We start from the raw sequence: 22,152 nt of genomic DNA, 5'->3' as shown, positions 1-22,152 counted from the left end.
TAGGTATCGGCCGGTCAGCTTGCCCCGCCAGTAGGTGGCCTCAGGGGTCGGGCAGGGGGGAGAGAGAGGGGCGAGGGCTCAAGGGCCGTCCAGGTCGCCACTGCGCGGGAGGGAGGGTGGGCCCAGGGAGGGAGAATGCTTAGGCATCGGCCGGCCACATTGTCCCGGGGTGGCGATCTCCATTCTCCACCACTTCTGGACCAAAGGAGTTTTCAGATCACATCAGCACTGCTCGCTCCCGTTCATTCGCCAATGATTTTGTTACTGCTGATCACATTGCGACTAAAATAGGAATACACAAAGACATGGGCCTCGACCCTGAAAATAAATAAATAAATCTCTGTCCTACTAACCATCACGGTTAAAATGTACATGCGGGAGTCTGTAGTCTGTCATTTTCTCTAAACTGAGTCGTGTTGCAGAAACTTTACTCAAATTCGATGAAATATTTTCCCAGCAAATTTTCGCCCGCCGGGAAGGGAGAGAGCGGGCTTAAGGGTCGGCCGGGGGTGAGAGGGAGAGAGAGGGCTCAAGAGCCGGTCTGACCCCCCCGCGCTACTGACGCCCGCCACCTGGGGGCGCCGGTCCTCCCGGGAGCCCGCGTTACCGCCGCCCGCCACCAGGGGGCGCCGGTCCTTCCGAGAGCCAGCCTGACCCCCCGCTCTACCGCGGCCCGCCACCGGGGGGCGCCGTGGCTCACGGGTGCCGGGCTGCTCCGCGCTACCGCCACCCGCCACAGGGGGGCGCCAGTCCTCCTGAGAGCCGGCCTGACCCCCCGCACTACCGCCGCCCGCCACCGGGGGGCGCCAGGGCTCCCGGGTGCCGGGCCATCCCGCGCTCCCGCCGCCCACCACCGGAGGGCGCCAGTCCTCCTGGGAGCACCCGGCGCTCCCCTGCGGGGGCCGGCGGAAGCACGTGGGGCATGCTGGCTCTCGGGAGGACCAGCTCCGCCTGGTGGCGGGGGGTGGCAGGCGAGCTGGATGACACTATCCGAACTCGAATATCAGGTATCTGATCATCTCTACTTAAAAAAAAATCTCTAGATCCCACTGCACTTTTCAGATACCGCACTGTGTCACTTCTCCCCTTTGCATCCACATTACTAGAATGCCATGTCTATGCTGAATTAAGCAATTATTTATCTTCTAATCACAGCTTGAATTGTTCCAGTCTGGCTTTTGTTCCAACCACTCCACAGAAACAGGTCTCACTAACATGGCCAATGACCTTCTTACAGCTAAATCTAAAAGCCATTATTCCATACTCATCCTTCTTGATCCGTCCTTAGTGTTTGATATTGTCTTGCTGCATTGCATCATGTATCATCGTAAGCCGTATATGCAGGACAGAGTGGGTGCCTGCCTCGAGGAACATAATACGCGACCCAGCAGAATCAGGTAAATATAGTCATATAAGACCACAATAATACTCTTTTGGGGTGGGTCTGTGTGTGTTGGTTGTGACTTCAGTCACTGGCCACTTCTGGTGGGGGTATGTTGGTTGCAGGGCAATCTTCAGGGGGGATAATTTTGATTGCCAGGGCCCGGGTATCTTTTGTTATGCTCCCAAATCTGTGTACCTCTAGGAAAAAAGTACAGAACAAAGAAGCTGACACACCCCTGCAGATCATATCATCTCTTCATTTACTGATGCAGTTTAGACAGCTAACTACAGGTATAAGTGATACTAGCATGCATAAAAACACTGTTACACAGCTCTTTTTCTGCTTGTGGTTATTTTCATGATTTAAGCTCTTGAACTTGAAGGTAATCTTATCTCCTTTCCCAGCTCCCCTCCCACCTTGTTGTCTTCCCCATGACCCTTTCCCCTTTTCAGATTTCCGTAGTTCCTTTTAACAGCATGTCCCTGCCAAACAGCACTGGTGATGTCTGCAGTCCTGATGAGAGTCCTTCCTGCCATTTTTCCTCTCCCACCAGGCTCTCTGTCTTGTGCCTCTACTTCTTTAACCCCCGCCCCATGCACCCCCCTCTCTCTTATGTCCCCCTTTTCTGACTATCCTCAGAGAAGCTCACAGTCTAATCATACCATAGTCATAGTCTAAAGTCCTACTATATTATTATTGTATAGCACTGACATCTTCTGCAGCACTGTATAAAGTACAGAGTTTGATAAGGGTTAGCTCCGTCCACATCCTGAGGACTCCTTTTCCCCCAAAATCCCCCAGAGTTTGCAGCAACACACCCGTCAACCCTCCTACTGCTCCTCTCAGTCAAGCTCTTCACTGGCTGCCACTTAACCAGAGGATCCATTACATACTCTTAACCCTAACCTACAAAACTCTCCACAATCTTTCTCCCCTGTACATCTCTTTACTAGTTTACAACCCCGACCATAATCACAGAACTGCATGAAACCTTCTTCTGTCCTCTAGAATTTCTTCCTCGCATTCACACATACAAGATGTCTCATGTGTTTTACCCCTCCTCTTAAATTCCCTCCCAAAACACATTACTTTCCAATCTTTGAAATCTTTCAGCGTTCTCTCAAAACCCACTTTTTCAGCACACGTTCCAACTTAGGCCATTCTCCTTCAACCTCTGGCCAAGTTGTGCTCCTTATAAATATAACCTAAAACTGCCTCAAGAGTGTACTTATTGTATATTGCCCAACCTTTTGCTTCCACCCTATTCTTTTAGATTGTACTAAGCCCGCAGGGCAGGGCACTGTGACCCTTTTGTAACTTGGAATTTGTTATGCATTTTATTCATCATGTTGCATATGTCACTGTAATTGCTGTCTTCCAATTCTGTATTATGTACCAGTATCTATATTTTTCATATACCATTGTCTGTATTATAATGTACCCCATGTTTGTTCCTGCTATATACAGCACCACGGAATATGTTGCTGCTTTATAAATCAATAATAATAATGTAACCCCAGTCTCTTTTTACACATTTGACTTCAATTTCTATGTGTGAGTGAGTGGGTCCTTTTTCTAGGTTCAGAAAAAAAGAAAAGTGGAGGGTTGTTTTTTTCTGAGGCTTCCTTGAAGAATTGCTCTTAGTTTGAATAAGTACACTTTTTATGCAAATAGTAGAATACCGGTCTTTTGTAACAACGTCAATAAATGTAACTGCTATCATCATGTGCCTGTCACACAGCTTCATTTCCTCCTCAGGTCAGCTTCCTTGTGACCATACAGCTTCATTTCCTCCTCAGGTCAGCTTCCTTGTGACCATACGCAGTCAGTCACAAACGGGTTAAGGAAACTTTTCCCACAAGCAGGTGCTCTTATGTTTGTGTAACTTCTGTAACCGTATACTAGCTGACATGCCCTCATTCCCTCCTCCCTATCCATAATCCTCCAACTCTAAGAAGTGGGTGGAGTTGCTGCCAAAGGAAAGCCTACCTAGTCAGGTGAAAACGCCCTTAAAAAGGCATTTGCTGTGTCTTGCCTGGTGATGAGAGCAATGCTGTCAGTTCCACCCTCACTGTACAGTCAGCCAGGAAACCTCTGTAAGTAGAAGTCGTTTTCTCCCCTTCCCATAGACAAGCAGCTTTTCTGAATTATATGAATGAATGGAGAATTGTGGAAAAAGTTTGTTTTATTAATTTGCTGTGTCACAATGCTGGGTATAAGGTTCCTTTCACACTGAATCCGTTCTATCACAATGGACAATATCATCACATCCCATTGTGACCCATATCTCTATGGTACGCTCACATAGTGTGTAGTGCGGCGGGTCCTGACACAATAACGCACAGCATGCATGTGAGGAAGGACCCATAATGGAGATCCTTCCCTTAACTGTCATTCTTGTCCGCTGTTCCATGTCATACTTGTCTGCTGCATGCTGACTAAGAAGTGACGATGTGGCAGCTTCAGTGTCATTGTGACAGCACTGGAGATGTGCCTTTTACTTGTCATGTTGAAATAAGTGCTACTATCAGTAAGCAAGGCATTTAAACGTACCATGCAGTTGCTGCATATAATGACCATAATAAGGAAAGCCTTTCCTGTTTCCTTATAGTTTCCCCTGTTAATGTTCTGACTTTCATTAATAAATGAACAATGGGTGTGATCGTTTAATCATGAGGTGAGGGGTTAGCAAACTATTGACTAGAAATGACTCATGGACGGGCTGTGACAGCTATGCATGCCCGGGCTGCCTATGTGCTGCATCATTCAGGAAACAACATTCAACTGACAGTGAAAGAATGTCTTCTGTACATTGTGAGAAAGGGCAAGTACTGGCTTATTTGTATAGATCTGAAACATTGTTAAACATCTTTATAAGATAGCAAAGGTGTTCTTGGATGTGGAAAACTGTATGTAAATAGGCTTAATTTCTCTTGTGGACATAAAACAGACACAGTTGCATATGCATATTTTAACTCTGAGATGAATCATTCAATTTGGTCACCAGAGTTTTACTACATTTGTAGTTTTTAGCACCCAAGGCCCACTATCACCAGCTGCCCCCGGACCGACAGCATCCTAACACCCCCCCCCCCCCACCAAACACAGCAGGGATTAGATTGTAGGCTCCTCTGAGGACAGTTAGTGATGTGATGGCAGGGATTAGATAGTAACCTCCTTGGTGAGTGTCACATTGGGTGAGTAACAGGCAGCTCAGAGATCACTATAAGTGCTCGTTTGCTGCCCCTTCATCCGCCAGATCTGGCTGTTTGTAGCCGCCTGCTGCTATGTGCAAACTCTGTGTACCAAGACGAGTGTTTGGCAGGCTAACTGCTACTGCCACCCTGCTGCCCACAGCCCGCCAATTGCTTTCCTGGTGCCCTAGGCCATGGCCTTTGTGGCCTTGCCTGAAATCTAGCTATGGAGGCTATAAGTGGAGATTTGGGCACTGATGGCGCCAGATAAAATAGCAGGTGCTGGGACCACCCCCTATACAAACATATCCAAATTGTAGGCACTTCGCCTATGGCAGCGCCCAAACTACTGTGGTAGTTATTTAGCGACAAAATGACTTGGATATTATCTAGGATGACAGGTAGGATGAGGAGTTGGTGGGGGGGGGGGGGACAGTTGGGCATTTTGCAGCAAGGGCATTGGTTAGGGTTCACATGGGTAGAGGGAGGGCTCATCTGAAAACAGGGTCAAGTAAAATGTTGGTAAAATGAGCAACGACCAAAATGTATTTTATATATCGGAATTGAGTAGAATTAAAAGGAGATTTAAGTCAGAAAAGGAAAAACTGTTTTACTTAACTGGGGCTTCTTGAAGCATCCTGGAGTCATCCTGTGCCCACAACGTTCTTCTGAGTCCCTCTGGCCAGCAGCGGCGACCCGTGCATGCGCGACCCTGAGCCGCGTGCACCGATCGCGCTCACATGATTTCCGCATACTGTGCATGCGCAGAACACTCCTGGCCACGGGAGTATGATGAGGAGGTGTGTAGCTCAGGGCCACACATGCGCTGTAGCTAGTGACTATCGGCAATGGGCCAGCCTTGCCAGGGCTGTCTCTTCTGGCCAGAGGGATTCAGAAGCACATCATGGGCACAGGATGACTCCAAGGGGCTCCAAAAAGCCCCAGGTAAATTTAACAGTTTTTTCTTTTACCACTTAAGATTTACTTTAATAGTGGAATACAGGTAATTTTACTAGTGGTTTTCTCTGGTTGCATTAACGCTTCACTGTAGGCAGGTGGGTGAAATGGGGTGGCAGGACTAAACAGCTACAAAGAATGCTTGTTGCAGCTCTCAGAAGTATAGACAAGAAGGTCAGCTGTAGCATGTAGCCTAGCCACATATAGCTAAAGAAGGTGGAAAAAGCCTGCTACTGATGGCAGGGAGCTGGGTACCCATATATCCTAGAAAAGTGTTCAGTTTTGTTTTTTGTTGTATTTTTGGAGCAGACACTGAACTGTATTTACAGGCACAAAGTTACCCTTTTACGCAAACCTGTGTCACAAATGTGCTTAATAAATTAAACCTACACACAGATGTAAGAAGTTTTACTTAGGAGATGTCTGCTTTTTGTTTTTTTCTGGACTGTGGGTTTTATAATTCATGCATCTCTGCAAAATGAAATACAGGAAGACTGTGCACTGCTTTTGGTTTCAAAACTATACGCCAGAATGACTGTTGGTGGCCCTGAAACATTTGTCCTGCTTCCAATTGCTATTTGTACAATGCTGATTCAGGAATAGGACTGATTGCTGTGGGCAACAAGCATAAATACCGTACTCTGCAATTATAAAGGCCTGTGTAACAGGTTTATCTCTCTCACCAGAAGACCTATACTAAGCTAGATGATGACCAGTACCTACAAATCCTGCTACCTGTATAACCTGAACAGAGATGACAACATTGCTCTCCTTTGCAGGGTTGCTCCATGTGCTGAATGAATGTTGCATTTAAAATGTGTGCAGCAGTGTGTTGTCATCAGACAGTGCTGCATGTTTAATGGCCTTATTGCACGCTGATACACGTTGCTGAAATCCAATTAGAAATGGGCTCAGCCCTAAGGCCTCTTTCACACAGAACTAGCCAATTTTTCATCATAGAGCATCTTTCTGCTGTAATTTAATGCAGTCAAATGGCAGCATTTGTAAACCCTTGCATTTCAGTGTTTGACACGCGGTGTGCTTCCCCGACCGTAAGAAACTGCATCATGTTGCATATTACAGCGGCCATGGCCATGCTCAGATGGGACTACATGCAGCGGATCCCACTTTTCTGCCAACACCAAGAGCTAGCAAGTGCCCAGCCAAGGCTGACAGGTGAATGCACCACCTTCAGCTGCCTGTATGAAACAGACTTTACTCCTGGTATGTTCCTAATACAGGAAGAGAAGTGCTTGAGTGCCTTAGTTTGGCCTGGAAATAGCAGTAAAACTATAGTCTGCGACCCACTGCAAGGGTAATTCAAGGATCTGGTGATTGTCGAACCCCAAATTAGTTCTCTCTCCGAGCTGCTATGACTCAGAGGGGTAATAGTAATTTGCGCCACCCGGAATTTCACCAGCAGCAGGGCGGGTTGTCATTCAACTAATTCTGCGCCAAAGTGACTGTGTGGCAAACTGCCATGTACGCTCTTCCTTAGCACTTAAAAAAGTATATAGTCATGTCACTAACTGCCCCTCAGAGGAGCTCACAATCTAATCCCTACCATAGTTATATGTCCATCATAGTCTAGGGCCAATCTCATGGGAAGCCAACTACCTTATCTGTATGTTTTTGGGATGTGTGAGTAAATCAGAGTACCTGCAGGAAACCCATGCAGATACTTCTGTCTGTTATGTAGAACTAGTAGACCCAAGCCCGTTTAAAAATGGGCTCTAGATCTGTTTTTTGAACGTGCTCATGTGTGCGCACCCACCGTGCATGCGCTCCCGTCCGCCCGCGCACACACCTGCCTGGCTCTCTGTCCCCGTCCTCCTGTCTCAGCGGCTGTCCGGGTCAGAAAGCACGGACCCAAGGACACAGAGACAAAGGAGGACGCAGGGACACTTGCATATTATTACGTAGGATATGAAAGGCATTTAATCTCTTATAGCTAGTTACATACAAACTCTGTGCAGATGGTGCCCTGGCTGGGATTGGAATTGGGGACCCAGAGACAGAAGGCGAGAGTGCTTGCCAGTTGCCACCATGCTGGATCTGGGCCACTTCCAAATGACTATAAGTCGCCTAGACCCAAGCTGCATACAATTTGTATTACATTTGCATGCAAGCCAGACACAATTATTTGCAGCTCATTCGCCACCTCTTGTTATATACAGCGTTTCCAGAACAGAAGCATTGGCAGACAAAACAATTCTGAGTATTGTGTACATTATAGTCTGCCTTACAAGTTCTATAGCTCCATATCAAGAAAATAACAATGATGCTGATAGCTGTAAATAAAGGTGCGCCATTGATATAGTCTTGTGTTATCTGCACCTATTGCACATTTTAATGAATACATAGTAACACTAGTGTTTAGAGACTGTAACAAAGCATCTCACTTCCTACAAACTTTTCCCACAAAATTATTGACAACAGGCCCCTGTCAGGAGCGTAACTACAAATAAGGACTCCAGCAAAACTTTGATATCTGGAATTAAACCCCCTTCTTCACCCCTCTTGGTGACCTCTAAGGCTTTAGGGCCCATCAGCTAGGGGTCACATAACAAGTGTTTCCACCATGATCTCCTCCCATGACACTCTCATGACACTCTCATGACACTCTCATGACACTCTCAACCACCATGACACTCTCCACCAATACCTGCTATGGGGGGGGGGGGCCTCTGTATCAGAGGGAGGGAGAGAAAGCGTGTGACAGAGCCCCCCCCCCCCCTTCCCAAGCCCTGGGCTCCCCTGTGGATGCAGGGGATTCTCTCTCATTAGTTACTCTTCTGTATACTATGTGAATCATGAAAGGCCTTTCCACACTGAAAATCACTGAAATAACGCTAGCCCTTAGCGATAGCGTTTTTTTGGCATTTGTGATTCCCGTTCCAGGTACGAGAATATCAGTGCTATCATTCCCAAAATGCCACTTGCATGGCTTTGTACTTTTCAACAAAAGTTGTTTAGGTGATACCTTTATTAACTAAACACAACATTTCTTTGCCAGCTTTCGAAACTTTAAGTTTCTTCTTCAGGCATGATACAGAACTGGATCAGGACCGTACCATTCAAAGTCATTAAAGGTATCACCTAAACAATCTTGTAGTTATGTCTTTGGAGTCTCTCCATGACTAATACCGGCAAGGCCAGATTTATACTTTTTTCACCCCTAGGCCAAGTATATTGGGGCTCCCCTTCCAAATGCAGCAGCGACCCTCCAATTCCATGTGCTGCCCCCTCTTCCATGTGTATCTTCCCTGTACGGCACACCCTCTCGTTCATGCACAGCTTTCTCGGATATCAGCTCCCCATTTACAGCCTCCTCTTTCATATGTAGCAACCCCTATTTCATGACCAGGTGCCCACGTGCTGCAGACGCCCAAGGCTTGGGCCTTGGTGGCCTTTCCAGAAATCCGGCCCTGAATACCGGACAAAACGCAATTCCATTGCCAGCGATCAGCAAGTGCAGCGCGGAATTGCCCACGGTGTGAAACAGCCCTGATAGCTACAATGTTATTAGTCTCTCTATGTATATTAACACAAAATGCCTGGTCCTTTTAAATGAGTACTTTTTTTCTCTCTGTAACAGGTTTATATTATGTTCAGAATATATTGAGCCAGTGAGGTAGGAACCTGCAGTGTTACTAAACTTGTTTATAAGGATTTTTGTTTTCTGTTCTCCGATGAGGGAGAGGCATCTAGCAGCAGTTAGGTGCGAGCAGTGCAGCAACTCCTCTGTTTGGAGTGAATGTGTCTTTAAATCACCGGATTTGCTTTTGTCATTACCACCCACATGCACACGCCCGACTGACTGTACTCTAGCTTCCTGTTACATAAAAACATAGAGGAGAAATGTCACAGACAGGCCTTCACTGCAAGCCTCGGCTTCTAAGCTTCAACTGTCCTGCTCTCTTAGTCTGCGGGGCCTGGATTATCTGGTAAGCTAGAGAGAAGCATATTACAGGTTGATTCAGTAGTCTCATCACTGTATTGTGGTGGTAAAAGATAGTTCAGGCATGTAAAATAAATAGATATATAAATCACCACAGAAAGAAAGGTGTTTGGATGGATTTCACATCTTGGCATTTTATACACACACAAGTACGGCCGTTATTGTTACATTTACAAGAAATGTAATATTATGATTTAGGTGTTTTTGTTATGTAACGTTTTATAATATATTAGCCTGATTTAAGTTTCTTTTATGCATAATTACTTTTTAAACAAATCCCCCACAGTCTTTTCTGAAATGTATTTAGCTAACCAAACAAAAGTGTAGACACAGAATCTGAATAAGACATCTGTTATTTAAATTCTGCTTTATTAATAGAAACACGTACAACTTATTTGTTATGCGATTTGTACATAGGCTGTAAGTTGCTGCTTCATTGGGAAATGAATTAATATAGTGTAGGCCTAGGCCTGTTACATGCGAGAGGTGCAAAGCACAATTATTGAACTGTTTTAGCAAGCCAAAATAACTGAAGAAGTTTGATCTTTTTTTATTTTCTGTAGCATTTTGTGCTCTGGGTAGAAGACTTCTATTACAGTGAGCAAAATGAAACCTTTAGACGGCTTTGTGTTTCTTCTTGTAGTGTAATTCCCCTCCTTTCAGACTCTCCAATAGGATTGTAGAATGACGGAGTGTATTAGCCTGTGCTTGTATGTTGACATCTTGGGAGTCTGAGCAGCTGGAGTGGCAACAATAAAGTATGGTACTGTTTGTACTACACAAAATGCTTAGTATCCCAGCTCCCATTTGTAATGAGATCTGATGCGTCTCTACTGTTGTGTTTGGCCCGGTAGTGATACTAATATTCCCTTGTTATTGCTTGCCAGTATTAGGGACAGTAATGCTCAACCTTTTCCTTGGCACCCAGTGCAGCTGTGTATAACTCTGTCATGAAGGTCATAGACTGTTTGTCTCCCCCCTGAGGTCAATATATCCTCAGACCCCGATTCATTAAACTTTTCTCTTGATGTTTTCTCTCAGGAGATGTTTTCAAACCTCATCTACAAAACCTCTCAGTACCTAGTGAGTTTGAAAGTGGAGGAAAAGTATATGAGATTTAATTTGGGACAACTTACTTTGAGGGCTGGTGACTGAAAAGGTATTTTATTGATAAGGTGTAAAAGAGTATCCTAAGAGAAAACTGAGAAGAAAAGTTAGATGAATCAGTGTTTTTTTCCCACTTCCTTGCCCTGAAGCACTACAGCACACCTTAACTGAGAAGGATATAGGAGCTGACATATTTATTTCCTTTCAAACAATGCAAATTGCCTGGCTGTCCTGCTGAGCCTCTGCCTCTAATATTTTTAGCCATAGTCCCTGAACAAGCATGGAGATCAGATGATCAACCACGTGCTTGTTTCAGGTGTGTGATTCAGACACTACCGCAGCCTGAAGGTTCAGCAGGACAACCAGGCAATTTGCATTATTTAAAAGGAAATAAATATGGCAGCCCCCATATTCTTCTCAGTTCAGGTGTACTTTAAGCTTTTCTCCTGAGTTATCTCATCCAATCTGTTTTTCACCTTATCCATAAAACATCTTTTTATCGCCCTGCTAGAAAAAAAAACAAAGTGAGAAAAGTAATATAAAAGTTATTGTAATCAGGTAAATCATATTTTTAATGATTGTGGGGTAAATTTACTAAACTGCGGTAATCAGAATAACTAAGTATAGCATAATGCAACACAATACATGCAAGGCATTACACTCTACTAAGACTTTACAGCAGTTTAATGAATATGCCCCTGTTTTGCCTAAAATGTGATAAAAAGTTGCTTTATGAATGAGGTGAGAAAAACATAAGGTGAGATACGTTATGACAAACATTAGTACACCAGGCTGTCTGCCTATTGCCTATTGTAGTGCTGCATTGCAGAGGTAGGTAACTTGTGCTATACTAGTCACATGCATGTTCCCTGTTAATATTTAGCATTGTGGTTAATTCTTTGCAACATGGATGTGAGTTCACCTTCTGACCCTCAGTGACCGGTGACTGTTAAGTGTCTGTATTGCATATCCCATATAACACGTCCATGAACGTCCAGTGTATTGTGTTCCCATTATTTTGTGTCATTGAAAGAAAAGGATTGTTATTTCCTTTCATTTATTTCCCATCCAATGACGATTTGAATACTTGTGATGACTTGACAGTATCTATGTTTCCCAATATTCAGTTGATCTTACGTAAAGATCATCCTCTAGTTATTGACCTCATAACTTCAATATTGAGTTCTATAACCATCCATAAAAGCAGAAGTCAAACCACACTGAAAGGGAAATGAAACTGTAATGCTATAAATATGGCTTAGTAACTACTGCGAGTTTGCCTTTAAAAGATTTTATTTTCTTTTTACATTGTCAAATGAAGAATATGAAGTCAGTGCTATAGAATGTGCATTGCCAGTGTAAACCTAGACTTTGTGTATGTTGGTGCATATATCCTGTCTGTTGGTTTGCAAGTATTGTTGCTGTTAACCAAGCACATATATTGTTTTTATGATCATACAACTCTATTTTGCAGACATAATTGTCTGTTTTACAGAGGAGCTCACAAACTGATGTCTTTAACACAGTCTAGGGGCAATTGTGGTCTCAGTTGAGTCAGCACCATCTAGTAGTATAAAGCTCTTTATTGAAGTAAAAATAGCAAGATGTCTTGTTGTAACAGCGACAGACCCGCTGTTTCGGTCAAGGAGACCTTTAGCAAGCTCATCACACTGTCATCTAAATCAATCCATCTATATAGATAACTTCACAGCCAATAGCCAATCAGATTCAAACATCTACAGCCAATCAGAGGCCAGCGGTCATCCAGCGGACCTGATAGAAAACATAGGTCCTTACTATGCAAATTTCAACATCCCATAATAATATAGTGAGCTCATAAATATGCCTAACCTCTACCCAGGTGACCAACCGGACCACAAAGAGAACACCTATTTAGATAAACAAATCTATCTATCTAAATAGGTGTTCTCTTTGTGGTCGGGTTGGTCACCTGGGGAGAGGTTAGGCATATTTAAGAGCTCACTATATTATTATGGGATGTTGAAATTTGCATAGTAAGGACCTACGTTTTCTATAAGGTCCGCTAGATGACCGCTGGCCTCTGATTGGCTGTAGAAGTTTCAATCTGATTGGCTATTGACTGTGAAGTTACCTATATACAGTATTTGGATTGATTTTAGATTAGTTAGTCTGCTTGACAGAAACAGCGGGGCTGTTGTAGTTACAGCAAGACATCATGCTGTTTTTACTTCAATAAAGAGCTTTATACTACTAGATGGTGCTGAATCAACTGCGACTGGGTTTGAGAAGTATCTGATTCAGGGACACTAGGAGTCACAGCACGTCCATCAATTCCTCTCCTGGGTGCTTGCTCCACACGGAAGATTGTAGGGCAATTGCGGGGCAGACCATTTCACACACTGGTATGTTTTTGGGATGTGGAAGTATACTCACCCAAACACATGGTGAATATGCAAACTCCATGCAGACAGCGTCCTGGCAAGGATTCATACCTGGGACCCTAGATCTGTAAGGTGGGAACAGAACAGTAACCACTTAGCTACCATGCTGCCTTTTGCCAGGGCCAAACTTTTTTAGAGCTTATCAAATATCAGAAATAATTGCCTGGTGGGGGGAGGGCCTGCAAGGTTTTCAGCAGTGTAGCGACCTACCTGTCCCGTTGTGGCTCTGTGCATTTCCTTCTTCATCCCCGCTGGCTGCATCTGCTCAGTGACCCATCGGCATATTACATAATAACATGGTTACGGAGGACAGGCACCCCTGTAAGGATGGAGACGGGAATGCACAGAGCAACAGACTAATAGAGGTGCATGCCGGCCAGGGCAGGTGAGTCGCTACACTGCCAAAAACTCTGCAGGGACCCCAGGGACCACAACAAAGTTGGGGTTAAGCCTGGAGAAGAGAGACAGCAGCTGGCTCAGGGGCCCTCGGGGTTGGTGGGAGAATTTGGCAGAAACAAAGGGGTCCCTATTGCCACTTTGGGGATCTGTTGGGGGGGGGGGGGCAGGTTAATTTTGCATGGGGACCCACACAGTTCCAACCCACTGACTGAAAGGTGTGATGGGAGGGTTGCAATGTAAGTGATCAGCCTCTGCTGCATTACACAATGGTATAAAACAGCGTAAGCTTGATTACAACAGGAGAGAGCAACATGATGCAGACATCACTCAGTTGCCAATGTGTACTAGTTAGTCAGCGGGGTGAGTGAGGGGCTTTTACTTTGTTATATGGCAGCAGAGGGGGAAAGGGGAGGACATGGAGCTTCTCTTGACATCTGTTCTGTGTTATAAAGGTATCTGAATTAGGACTTGCTGGCCAGAATTACAAAAGCTTTTCCCGGAAAGATCATTTCACAAACTGTCTACATTTTGTGTTTAGATGTCTGTCTGTCTGTCTGAAGTCCACTTGTTGGTGGTTTCAACAAAACTGGTATGTCATTTGTATAAGTTACAGAATAATCTCATTATAGTAAACTCCAAGGGACTGGGAAAAGTAGTTTACTATATCAGAAGTTTACTATATCAGAAATTGTTCTAGAAATGGCCCAGCATTCCCTGGTACATTCTCTGCTGCAAAGGAGCAACTCTGTCCTCCCATTGGAGGTACAGTGCAAGCACTTGCACATTTGGGGGACTACAAGGCAGGGCCAGGCCGAAGCAGAGGTGAGAGCAGGGCCGGCCCGCTCATGAGGCGGGGTGAAACTTTTGCCTCAGGCGGCAAACTTCTAGGGGCGGCATCCGGCCGTCCGTGGGTGCGGGGGGGGGGGGGGGGCGTCCGCCGAGCTGGAGGGGTAGCGGGAAGGATGGGGGTATTGGGCCTAGCGGTGGGGAGGGGGGGTTGGACCCCCCCTCCGTCGCCTGGGTCCCCCGATCTGCGCTCCCCTCCAGCTTTAAATAGTGAGTAAGCAGCCGACAGTAAGAGGCACGGGCGGGGGATCACTCACCTCTTCCTCGTTCCAGCGTGCGCTCCACTGACGTCACTTCCTGCAACGCCGCCCACAGTATTGTACGTGGCCGGCGTTGCAGGAAGTGACGTCAGTGGAGTGCACGTTGGAACGAGGAAGAGGTGAGTTTTAAAATTTGCCTCAGGCGGCAAAAAGTCTAGGGCCGGCCCTGGGTGAGAGAGGCTAAAGCCTCAGGGCGCAGTGTAGAAGGGGGGCGCGCAACTCACTCAGCTATCATTCCCCTATTGTGTTTGAAGCAGAGAGAAATAAGAAAAGGGGATACATGGCAGTGACCGCAAGCCAGATAACTAGATATTAGGGAGTTAGGGGGGTTGGGGGCCCTGGGGCGCCTCTTAGTCTAATAGCAATCAGTGTGTGAAGGCTGGGGTGGGAGGGATGGAAGGGCGCACTTTGGTGTCTCAGCCTTGAGTGCTGGAGGATCTTGTACTGGCTCTGCTACAAGGTTAAGTATACCTTAGGGCTGTGTAGCCAGCCTGGGAACATTGCTGGTACAGTATCCAGAGCTTCTTAAAAATTGCAGCCATCACTGAATAGAGGCAGCCACTCGCTTCCTGTGGGTGGCTCCGGTACCTCCATGGGCGGGACTTGCAGCATGTGCCTTGCAGCACCAGCCTGAAGAGAGCAGCAGACCATGGGGTTCACATGTGACATGTACCACCCACTTTTTACTATATCCAGAGTCAGCATCACGTAGGGGCCAAAAATATATTTAATATAACAGAAGTTTTATTATATCCGGGTTTACAATATCAGGCATTGCTCCCATTGACTTATAATGGAGATTGGCTGGGACCTGGAGAGGTAGTTTACTATACCTAAGTGTTTGTTATACCCGAGTTTATTATAACGAGATTACACTGTACTGCATGTCATTTCTGTTGTTTACAGTTAGTTACTGGTTACAGTCATTAGAGGGTAACTATACAAAAAAATAACAACTTTTTCACAGAAGGTCTAAATGGTTTCCAATTATTGTCCTCCCATAGCTTTTGTTCTGTGCATCATATAAGAGTGAAAATCACCTTGCTTTTACCTTATTGGAGGGCTTTCCAGTGCCCCAGCTTACATATAGCCTGCTGCAACATATCATTCATTATGTCAGTACAGTATTCATAAGCCTGTGTGTATCTTTGTTGGAAGAAAACTGTTTGCAGAGTGAATGTCATTGGTCATTAAATACAGTGGAAAGTTTTCAGTTGTATTAATCAGCGGAAGAGAAGTCTGATATGTTACAGTTGATATCGCTGGTAAAAGTTAACCTAAGTTAATGATTCATTTTGTGTTTGCAGTTAAAGCTGGAGATCACTACGGCACATTAGACTGAAGATCTCGGTATGGATAGTCTTCCATATGAATTCAACTGTATGGATATTTCAAGATGGGAAGAATCCAATAATTTAAAGGGTAACAACCTTCCAAACAATGACACTGCAGTAAGATATGTAGAGGCGTTTGACTCTGGCTTCCACAGCCTGAACAATATTGCATTCAGAGGAAATTCTCCTAAAACCAGAGGCGATCAATTGCCAGAAAAATCTGCAGATTTGGGGGACCTGTCAGAGATGCAAATGAAAGTAGACTTTTTCCGCAAACTGGGCTATTCCCCTGAGGAGATATTTGCCGTTCTGCAGAATCTTGGCATTGATGCTGATAATAACGCTGTGCTGGGAGAGCTTGTAAAACATGGAGGCATGCCTACTGAGACTACAGACCCTACTTTAGTCCCACGAGGGGGCTTGGGAACAAGGACAGACACATCTTTAACGGAAGAAAGTGATACCAACAATCTGAGACCCGTTGTCATCGATGGAAGCAATGTTGCTATGAGGTTTGTTTTATACCTCCTCTGTTTTTTTGTTTGTTTGTTTGTGTAGGTTTGTATCCTCTCAATGCCTAACTCTAACCCCAATCCTAATGCCTAACACTAACCCTACTCCTAATGCCTAATGCTAAACCTCACTAATGCTTGCACTGACTCCACTGATAATGCCTAACACTAATATTCCTCTTAATACCTAACACTAATCCCACTGTTGATGCCTAACACTACCCTCCCCCCCCTAGTGCCTAACGCTTACATCACTCCTAATGCCTAATGTGAAACCTCCTCCTAATGTCTAACCCCACTCTTAAAGAGGAACTCCAGCCTAAACAAACATACTGTCATTAAGTTACATTATGTGAGAAAACGCGAAAAAAGCCGCCGCCAATACTCAGGGTGAGGCGGCTGATTCCGCGTTTGACATGGCAGTTGGGGCGCAGTCGGAGCGCAGAGAAACCGCCACATGCTCTAACTACAGGGCAGCGAATTCCGCGTCCAATGCGGCTAGTTGCTCGCATAGGCTTGCTTCTCTCAGTAAGGTGGAATGTGGAGGAAACGGCGCACACCCAGACAGCGTGGCGGCGGATTCCGCATCTAATACAGCAGCAACATTACAACACATGACTGGTGTGGCTGGGACTGATAGTCCAAACTGGTTTAGGAGGACGCGCGCGCGCGCAGAGAGGCAGGGCCTTTATGGCAGTCAGAGGAGGGTCAGCTGACCAGGCCGGTCAGCTGACAATTGCAGCAACTTTCATTGGTCCAGCACTTAGGGGAGGCACTGGAGAGCGCTGGTGTATATATACTGGGTGCTGGTCATTTCTCTGGTGTCTGGCGTTGCGATCACTACGTGGTAGCACTCAGACCTTGTCAGTATCTGTGTGTATTAGTCAGTTTCCAAAGGTGTTGATGATCACGGAGCTCACACCTTAGCCTAGGAATTCTGTTACTATCTGTATTGTTATCTAGACCAGTTTCCAAGGTGTTGACGGCCATGGAACTCACACCTTAGTCTAGGATTTCTGTACCATCTTCATTATTTGTATTATCTAGTTTAGTTCCTGTAATGTGAGAATCTTGGAGCTCACACTCAAGCTTAGGCATTGTTGATTATCTGTTATGACCCTCTGCATTCCTGACCATTCTCCTGATCTCTGATTTTGTACCTTGTCTTTCTGATTCTCTGTTGCCGAAACCTGGCTAGTCTCTGGATTCTGTATCTGCCTACTGTCTCTGTACTTTATCTGTCCGTGTGTTTACGACTTGGCTTGTCCGACCTCGAGAACTATCTCCCCTGTTAGGAGATAGTTCACAGATCTGTCAGTGACACTCCACCTCTGGTGTCACTCTCGTCACAGATCTGTCAGTGACACTCCACCATTGGTGTCACTCACGTTCTGTCCTTCCCACTGTCTCAGCCTGGCTCCGCCCCTTGGGGAGCAGCAGGCTTGTGGAAGGAAGCTAACCCTTTACAGTAGATCCTACTGTCTTGCTCCCATTCTCCGGGTGCTTTCCTCAAAGTATTACTGTTGCACCAAACACTCTCATCTCAGGTGTCCAGAGGTTAGTAGATATATCTGATTATCGGTGATACTGCAGATCATCAATAATCGGGTATATTCTGCATTCTCGGTGATCACCGGTAATCAGACCCTCTCTGTGTTACACCGATCGTTACACATTAGTTATGGTAATTAAAATAGTTAGGTAATATAAACAGGCAAATGTTTGTGATTTCGTGATGGCAGCCATCTTTTTGGTTGAAAGGAGGTGACAGGGAGCATGAGACACAGTTCCAACTGTCCTGTGTCCTGAGCACCTCTCCCAGTTGCTAGGCAACGTGAATAACAACATAGGAAATCTCATCATGCTCTGCACAGCATCTTTGATGGGTGAAGCTTAGATAAAAATGCAGCTAAAATGATGCTTTAGTAAGATTTAGATCAGATTTAAGTCTGATGCTGTGAAACTGTTAAAGAAACACCAAGCCTTTTCAGTTCTGCTGAGTAGATTTTTAGTCTTCACTTCACTTTAATGTCTAAATACTAGCCAACTGGCTGGTGATAGCCAATTGGCTAGTACTAGGCACTCAACTCACCAGTTCGATGCCATATAACCAAAATGTAATATTGAGGGCTATTCCATGGCCACCGAAGCTGCACTCAATTCACCCATTTCATATCTCTGACTGGCTCTGTTTGCTATGAGTAACAAACTTTTTTTTATCTTTCCAGCATTTTTCATACATGAAAATATCTTCAAGGAATGTTTATATAGCTTATGTTATGTACATATAGGTGCTTACTATTGCTGTTCCATGAGTTCTGAGAATGTTACTAAGCTAACTATTAAGTGACTAGCACAATTACTTATGCAAATGTGACATTTATGTTCAGGTTGGGCAACAGGGAAGTTCACTACTCTTTTATTCTTACATGACGATTCAAGGATATACGCACATGTCGCATATGTCATATGACACAGAAAGCAGCTAACACAGGCCATCACCTGAATGAATCTAGCTTTCTAACACATATTACCAATTCATCAGTGGACACAGAGCATTAATTATGAGCTGCCAGTGATAACCTATCACAACAATATTAGTAGGGCCGAAACTACCATACAAAAAAATAGGCAACTGCCCCAGGGCCCCAGAGCCTGTAGGGGCCCCCAAGTTGTCCCTCCCCATGTTAACTGTTGCTCCCCAGGGTCTCTGCAGAGTCTGTTAAGTTGGGAGGTGATTGGGGGAGGGTCAGCAGCCAGCTCTGGGGCCCAGGAAGGAAGTTTGGCTGCAACAAAGGGCCTCTAATGACGCTTTTTGGTCGGGGGTGTCTGTTGGGGGGCCCCCAGGCTAATTTTGCCCTAGGGCCCAACTGTTAATTGAACCTGCCCAGAATATTGGGCAAGTGGTTTTAATGTTTAGGCTTATCAGAGTATATCCATGCTATACAGTATTGCCTCTGTGCATATACTGTAAGGCTACTTTCACACTGACACCTTGCGTTATATTGGACAATATAATGGCATAGGAAACGTTAGCACGTTAGCAGTGCTGTGCGAAGAATCCATTGGAATAGCATGAGACAGGCTGCTGGACAACATAAGCATTTACAATTGAAATCTAGGCCCTGTTTTGATCCTGTTATTCCTAACAGGGCATAGATTTCAATCATCCCACCACACACTCTCGCCGCTACTGCTGATTGCGTCGCTCTCTCCCTGCCGCAGATCATCACTTGCCCTGCTATCGGTATGACAGCAGAGCTGTGTGAGCCGGTCGGGAGACAATTTCACTGGCCCCTGACCCTGTCATTACTGTAAGCCAATCCCATTGGCTTACATTGATGGACAGGGTCAGGAGCCAATGAAAACGACCAGCGCACACAGCTCTGCCGTCACAGTGACGGCAGAGAGAGGGGACTGCAGCAATGGGATAGTGGTGGGAGCGGAGGGTATGTGCAGCAATTGTCGGGAGGCACCGTTCTTTGGTACAAGCAGTCTCTGATCCTTAAGGGGCCAGAGACTGCTGGTACGCAAGGGGTTACGGAATCAACATATATAATAAGAAAGGCTGAAATGGAAATACGTGCAAATTGGCTGCTTTCCATAGATATTGTATCACCAATCTTCAATTCGGTTCTGAATTGTGAGTTTGAGCAGTATTAAAGTATTAGCAGTAACACACATCAACTTCTTTTGTTACAATTTTTTTTTGTCTTTAAAAATAGGTCAGTAGGCCTTGTGTGTCTTAAGGAGGACACAATAACCAGCACGGTGTCTGTAAGGAAGGCCTATGCAAAATGATGATGTTTATGCTGTGCTGGTTTTTGCAGTTTACAAGCAGGGCTTGCTGCTGAATCATTTCCTGCTCTAGAACGGGGTTGCCAATCTATTTCAGAGAAATGAACTCCATATGAAAAACCCACTACTATGACCCGCATGGCAGTTACACAATAATTCACATGAGGTCTGATGCATTAAATTTGTAAAAAAGTGAAAAAGTACTAAACGTTATTGTATATACTTTTAATACGGCAAACTTTTTTTTACAAGCAGTGTTAGGAGACAAGGTCTCTTTTCCATGGGCAGCTGAAAGTGATGAATTTACCGCCTGTCGGCTGCTCCCATTCCCCTGCCCGCTGCTTGCTAACAGATGGCATGGTTAATGTACAGGCAGCCCTCCTATGGAGTTGTTATCCCCAGACGCGACATGAGGCTCTATCTTGCTACCGGGTAATGCCACTGCGTGTCACATGTGACGTAGTGTTGGGCGAACACCTGGATGTTCGGGTTCGGGTCCGTTCGCCGAACATGGGCCAGATGTTCGGCATGTTCGGCCCGAACCCCGAACTCCCCCGAACATTCCGCTTTTGGGGGCCCTATGGGGTCGCAGGCATAAGGGGGGAGCATGCCCCGGTCACGGGGGGGGTCGGAAATTCCCCCCACCCCCTCCGCTGCGCTCCTACTCGGACTCCTCCTACTCACTCACACCACAGTGCCAGCCAGCCACTGAAGGTACTATTGAACTTTACGGAAAATTTTTGTATGGGGAAGCGGGCAGAGGGGGGAGCGCTAGCGGAGGGGGTGGAGGGAATTTCCGACCCCCCCCCCCCCCCCCCCCGCGACCGGGGCATGCTCCCTTCTTATGCCTGCGACCCCATAGGGGGGCAGTATTCGGCCGAACAGGGCCCTGTTCGGCCTGTTTGGCTGGGCATTGAGCTGTTCTGGCGAACCCGAACTAAAAAGGCCGAACACCATGAGGTGTTCGGCCGAACTCGAACATCACCCGAACAGGGTGATGTTCTGCAGAACCCGAACAGTGGCGAACACTGTTCGCCCAACACTACGTGTGGTCAGGTCACTGTTACCAAATGCTGCCATTTGGGCTGCATATAATTGCAGCCAAAAGGCACTTGTGTCTGGCAGCTGGGAGGCTCATGGAAAGGAGGCCTGACTTATAAATGGGTTTCTGATGCGACCTATATGTGCTTTTAGCCTAGCTTCACTTTCAGTTTGCTCCAGAGTGACCATAGGATGCCTCCTTCAATCCCTCTACTGAGTGTCTGCTGGTGCTTCATTGCTTGTTGCATGTAATTTAGTCATCATGCATGATTTGTTAAATACATACTGAGGGCCTGTACACAATGCTGCGCTTTTAAAATCGCATACAAGCCTTCATGAGAGTAGAAAAAGTGCATCGCACCAGTGTGTACAAGTCTTCACGATTTTCATTATTTTTCAAAAGACCTTGCGATTAAAAAGCGCATGCGATTTGAAAAGCGCAGCGCAAGCACAGCAGTGTGTACAGGCCCTGATTGGTGTGGTCTTGTGGTGTCACAGCAGCCAGTAGCATGCCTCCTGGAAGCAGATCCTGACTGCAGAGAACAGATCTGCACATTGACACAGCAACACGTGGACTGTCCTTTGCAGAGGACCTACTAGTTGTTTCATTACAGACCCATTCAGTGCCAGAGGTGACAACGTGTAGGATATAAATGTGTCAGCTGTGTTAATTTTCACAGCAGAGATTTGTAAATAATCAGGAATGTGCACTACAAGCAGTTTTCTAGCCTGCTCCAGCTAGTAAACTTCCACAGGTTTACATCCTATATTTTATTTCTTTTTGGTTTTTAATTTTATTCTAGTTTTAAATACTTTTCCTTTACCAGCCTCTAAGCCAGGGGTGTCAAACTCAAATAGACGGAGGGCTGAAATGAAAAAAACTTAGACCAGGTCGAGGGCCAACAGTCATATTGATTTATCCCCCCCCCCCCCCCC

At 45.6% G+C, this 22,152-nt stretch overlaps 1 protein-coding gene across 2 annotated transcripts in view; it reads left to right on the top strand.

Moving 5' to 3' along the window:
- Positions 1-3,409: 3,409 nt before the first annotated feature.
- Positions 3,410-22,152, top strand: part of ZC3H12A (zinc finger CCCH-type containing 12A) — a 47,512-nt gene continuing 28,769 nt past the window's right edge. The window contains exons 1-2 of one of the 2 annotated variants that reach the window (XM_068269052.1): positions 3,410-3,480; positions 15,839-16,377. In XM_068269052.1, the coding sequence (XP_068125153.1) occupies positions 15,884-16,377 (494 nt within the window). In that variant the 5' untranslated portion in view covers positions 3,410-3,480; positions 15,839-15,883. Of the gene's footprint in view, positions 3,481-9,396; positions 9,483-15,838; positions 16,378-22,152 lie in introns of those variants that run through there. The other variant, XM_068269051.1, reaches the window with a different exon arrangement.

The sequence above is a fragment of the Hyperolius riggenbachi genome, chromosome 2 (assembly GCF_040937935.1).
Source record: "Hyperolius riggenbachi isolate aHypRig1 chromosome 2, aHypRig1.pri, whole genome shotgun sequence".
Taxonomy (NCBI): domain Eukaryota; kingdom Metazoa; phylum Chordata; class Amphibia; order Anura; family Hyperoliidae; genus Hyperolius; species Hyperolius riggenbachi.
The sequence above is the reverse complement of the archived record's forward strand: the minus strand, read 5'-3'. Positions and strand labels throughout refer to the sequence as shown.